We start from the raw sequence: 4999 nt of genomic DNA on the forward strand, positions 1-4999 counted from the left end.
ATGACCTATTGTCACAGGACCACCAATAGCTCTATGAAATGTACTCATCTTGAGGTCATGACAAGTGACTATAGCTGTGACTTTTCTCTTTTGGAACATGCTTACTCGCAGTAACTTTCCTGTTTTGAGATATGCTTGCTTGCAGGAACTGACAGACACAGTCAGTCTTGAGACCACCAGCTGCAACAGACCTATAAGGAGGTGACCATTCATTTGCTGAAACCAGTCAAAACTGGCCAGATGACAGGGGACCATTCATTTGCTGAAACCAGCCAAAACTGGCCAGATGACCTCCAAAATTAACCTTTAGTTAAACTTTCTTCATTATACCTTCATTATAATACATTACCATACTAACATATCCTCCCCATGGGGGTGAAGAGGTGTCTGGATACCCTTGACCAAAGAAGGGAAGAAAAGGGGCATAAGCCTGTTCCTGGGAATCACTGCCCCTTTCCCCAAAAGCAAGTGACATGGTCACAGCTCTGGGACCTCCTTGAGCCCCTCATCCCATAAAACTCTCTTTGCCAAATCCCTTGGGGAGAGTGTGTCTTTACAGAACATGAGCTCGCACCTCTCCATTCCCTGATCATGGAATAGCTTCTCCTTTGCTGAACCAAACTTGGTTTTGCTTCATTGGTTTAAGGCACACTGATCAGGGAGACCTTACTTAAGGGAGTAGGTGACAATATGACTCCATTCTCTACAGATAATTCAATCATTCCTTCCATCATCTGTTAATATTCAGGGCCTAATGAATTTCGGATTCTTGATAGGAATGTGTGGCTCAGAAGGACTCTGGCCCAGGACTGGAGGGTCATGTGTTCCCCGGGCGTCCCATACGGGCGGGTCCACAAGGGCTCTTCCTGCTCCGCAATCCCAAGTATACATAACTAGTTCTTTTCCTCCAAGGATCGATGTGCTTTCAGTCAGAGAAGCCATTCGTGATCTGAGGTCGCATTAGGAGGGGACAGAGAAAAAAGGGGCAAGACAGGTTGGGTGAAGGGTGGTAAGGCCAGGTGTTAGGAGACCATGGCGGAGAACGCCAGATCCCACTGTGCAAGTGGCTCAGGCGAGGGAAGAGAAGGTTGAGGTCCATAGGAGATACGGAGAGCGTCGGCCCCTCAGCTGAGGCCTTTTAGGACACTCTCCTTGGGGCTGAGTCCCCAGGGTTGGCCCCAATCCTATGTCCCTCTTTTCACCTCAGCAGTCAAATCCCGACTTTCACACTCGGCATCTAGGGGGCACCCGCCCGCGTGGGGCGGTGACGAGAGGTACCGCCGTGAGCTACACCGAGGACTTTCCAGGTGGGAGGAGAGCGGGGAGCTGCGGGGCTGGGCAGAGGACCCGGACGCCCGCGGAGGTTCCTGTGCCTTTCGGGGGCCTTTCGGGCAAGGGAGACGCGGGGCGCCTGGAAGAGTTCCCTCGGCCCCTCGCTACTCCACTGGGGCGAAAGACCTCACTCCGAAGCCCAGAGGTAGACGCAGACTCCGGCGCCAGCCACCATACCCCGCCCTCCGGGGGCCGAGTCCTCATATGTCGCCCCTGAGCCAAGTCCTCACCTCTCCACGCAATCCCCGGCAGGCGCAGACAAACCCGCCGGGACACGGCCGGCAACTAGGGCCTGCAGCCCCGACCCGGCCCTTTCTCGGGCCGGTTCTCGACTTGAGAGGTCGCGGAGCGGCTCCCAATCTCAAGAGATGACTCGGGACATTTCGCGGAGGCGTTTCCGGCCTCCAGCCCCACGCGTGGCCCGATCCGCTACCCGGGAGGTCACCCCGGTCGGTCCCCGCCAGCGGAGGCGTCCCCGTGAGGGGGCCGAGCCACCCTTGTGCGCCCCGGACCTCGCTGGGGACCATCTCCTGCGCCTTCTCCCGCGCACCTGCGGGAGCAATCTCAGGCCCGCCCACAAGGCAGAAGTAGGCCTATGGGGCCAGCTCTGTGGCCTCCAGGACTCCGGACACCGCGGCCCAACCCGGCCTGGAGTCTCTTCTCTGCTGTCCCTAACCGAACCCATTGACCCGCCCGAGCCTGACTCTAAGGCTTCAGCTAACAGCACGTGAAGAGCAAAACGATAAGGTTCATTTGCTTCAAGGTGCGATGGACGCCTGTTGTTGTCTGATTGACTCTATGGAATGATGTGTCCATTTGGATCTCAAGCATTTGAGAGCACTTGAAATAATATTTTTGGCTTCTGGGAGCAACTGAGTTTGATGAGTCTGAGTCTCTAAGTTGGTGCTCAGCTGCAGACAAGACTCCGTAGAACTCGGCCAGCGGCCACTTTAAGAAGAAGCAAAGCCCCTCTACAGTTGGTGAAGGTGGCGGCGCCTTTTCCCAGAGCCCCACGCGGGGCCTCTTTGTCTTTGTTCGGGGTGATTACCTGGAAGAGCGCCGGCACTGGTGGACTTGTGAGAACTACAGTACCCATAACGCCGAGCGCCAAGGGCAAAGACACTGAGCCAATGAACGCTCATGATCGGGCGATTCTACGGTGGTTCCATAGGTCGGGGCGGAACTTCCGGCTTCGCCCCCGGGAGTAGTCATTTTGGTTGCTTTCTTGATCCGTCTGCAGTATCAGAGTTAGTATCGCTGAGGAGGCCTCCAGAGTACCGGTCGTCCCCACTACACAGCGACTATTGGGTCGGCGGCGTTGGCGACGGCTGTGCGGGATCTTTACCCTTGTCGCCCGCCGCTCCTGGCGCTGCTGCGCTCACAGAGTCCGATGGCGGCGGCAGCGCTGAGATACTCAGCTAAGGTAAATGCTGCGTCCTCCGGGCCTCACTCTTCCTCCCTTACAGCAGTATCGTAAAGCCCCAGTGAAGGGCCTCTGCCCATGTCGCTGCAGTAGACATCCCTGTGTCCAGAACAGTGCGGAGTGTGTCGGTGCGGTCCCCAGTTCCAAAGCTAGCGTAATGGGGTGTGGGAGAATGTGACAGGGACCAGTTTGTGTTAGTCTCGATGGCACGATTGAGCAGGGAGCATTCACGCCTGGAATGGCAAGGTGAGGAGTTTTACCTTTATTATCGGGACGCTGGGAGCCATGGAGGGTTGTGAACGGAAGAGGCACATGGTCTGAATTAGGCTTTTCAAAGTTTTCTAGAAGTTGCGAAGAAATGGAACAGCCTGGAAAGGGGTTGATAATACTGAGGCACAGGGAGGTTGAGTCCTTGTACAAGCTGGGTCAGAGCCATGGAGGGTTGTGAACGGAAGAGGCACATGGTCTGAATTAGGCTTTTCAAAGTTTTCCAGAAGTTGCGAAGAAATGGAACAGCCTGGAAAGGGGTTGATAATACTGAGGCACAGGGAGGTTGAGTCCTTGTACAAGCTGGGTCCGTAGGTGAGAGTCAGCACTAAGGACTGGAAGACTGAAGGGCACTGTTAACGCAGGCATCCCTGGGTTACCTGGCTCCGGGAATGGACAGGGGAGCAAGGAGGCCTGAGTCCATGGAGCTCCCTCCATGGTCACCTGCCTTTCACTACCTTCTTCTTCCCACAGGTTCCCATGACTACAGAAGCACTTATGGACTTTATACAGGTGAGAAGAGGGTGTTTTAGTCCCTCACTGGTGCCAACCCCGCTCTTTATGTCTCTGGGATTGTGTTTTAGGATTCTTCTTCTGGCACTCTTTCAGTCCTAAGGCCTAGGGACCCCGAACAAACACCAAGCCCAGGGTCATACATCTAGGCTTGAGGCTATATAGAGTGGTTCTCGTTGCTGGAAACCAGTGCAGTAAGGTGTTGAAGATTATCCCGGGCTTAGATAACAGATGAGCAAGTGTTTGAAGGTGAGGCTGAGCTGGTTAAGGGAACCACAGGTCTCCACTCTTCCTCATGGAAACTGAAAGCTAGGGTGTAGGAGTCAGACTTAGAATCACTCTCTCAGATATTAGATGCCTCTTGTGGAGTGAGGTGAGCAGTGGGAGTTTTGGGCCAGAGGAGGGAGGTGATCATACCCAGGTCTTATCAGGTGCCCTGTAGCTACAGCATGGAGAATAGACTGAGGATGTGAAGAATGAGATAAGAAGACTGAGGAGAAGGCTACTTCAGGTGAGCGTTGATGGTGGCTGGAACAGTGTGGTGGCCACGGAGGTGGTAGAAATGGTGGAAGTGTTTGAATTCTAGATTGGTTTTTTAAGTAGAGAAGCTGAGAATTTCAGCTGTTGAAGATGAGAGATAGAATAATAGGAGTCAGGAGTGAAAGCAAGGTATTTGCATTTAGCAGTTAGAAATATGGAAGCTCCACTAACTGGGATTCTAAAGTTGCTAGTGGGGTCAACTATTGTTGGGGATACCACATGTTTCATTTTGGGACATCTTTAGAATCTGAGATGTTTCAAAGAACAGTTAGGTTAGTCATCAAGTGGTAGTTGACCACATAGGACTAGAACTGTGGTGAGGGATTCAGGTTGGAGAAATCCAAAAGGTGGTGGCCAGTGTTTGCCCTGGGGTGTAGCTTGGGTTGCAATCAGGAGGGATCCTAGTCATGCTGGTAATGCTATTAGCAGCCCAGGGAAGGGGTGGGGGTCACTATTGGGTCTTATGCTTGGGTACCTGGGTGGTTGTGGTGGAATTCACAAAGATAGGTGTGTGAGAGAATTTGCCATGGGGAGGATGTGAGAGTGAGAATGATCTGGCAAGTGGCCATGGCTCTGAGGAATGAGTGAACTTGAGGTCAATGTGAAGGGCAAGGAGTAATTGAGACAAGATGATACTAAGGCCAGGACTAGTGCTTGTTCAGCACTCTTTGAATCCACCTGGATTTTGTAGTGACCATTGGTATGTCTAAGGAGTTTGACTGAAGCAGGTACATAGTTTAGGATCAGAAGTAGACATCTGGGGCCGGTCTGTGGCACACTGGGAGAGTGTGGTGCTGATAACACCAGGGCCCCGGGTTCGGATCCCATATAGGGATGGCCGGTTCGCTCACTGGCTGAGCGTGGTGCTGACAACACCAAGACAGGGGTTAAGATCCCCTTACCGGTCATCTTTTATTAAAAAAA

General features: G+C 53.1%; 1 protein-coding gene across 3 annotated transcripts in view; it reads left to right on the plus strand.

The window, feature by feature from the left end:
• The first annotated feature begins 2549 nt into the window (after positions 1 to 2549).
• The window catches only part of LOC103601581 (zinc finger protein 416-like), a 25052-nt gene continuing 22602 nt past the window's right edge, over positions 2550 to 4999 (plus strand). For 2 of the 3 annotated variants that reach the window (XR_551460.1, XR_551461.1), the window contains exons 1-2: positions 2709 to 2755; positions 3497 to 3535. Coding sequence is in view for 1 of the 3 variants with exons in the window: in XM_008586011.1 (XP_008584233.1) it covers positions 2723 to 2755; positions 3497 to 3535 (72 nt within the window). In the remaining 2 variants the exon portion in view is untranslated. Of the gene's footprint in view, positions 2756 to 3496; positions 3536 to 4999 lie in introns of all 3 variants that reach the window. The other variant, XM_008586011.1, reaches the window with a different exon arrangement.

Source organism: Galeopterus variegatus, unplaced genomic scaffold (genome assembly GCF_000696425.1).
Source record: "Galeopterus variegatus unplaced genomic scaffold, G_variegatus-3.0.2 Scaffold3801, whole genome shotgun sequence".
NCBI lineage: Eukaryota > Metazoa > Chordata > Mammalia > Dermoptera > Cynocephalidae > Galeopterus > Galeopterus variegatus.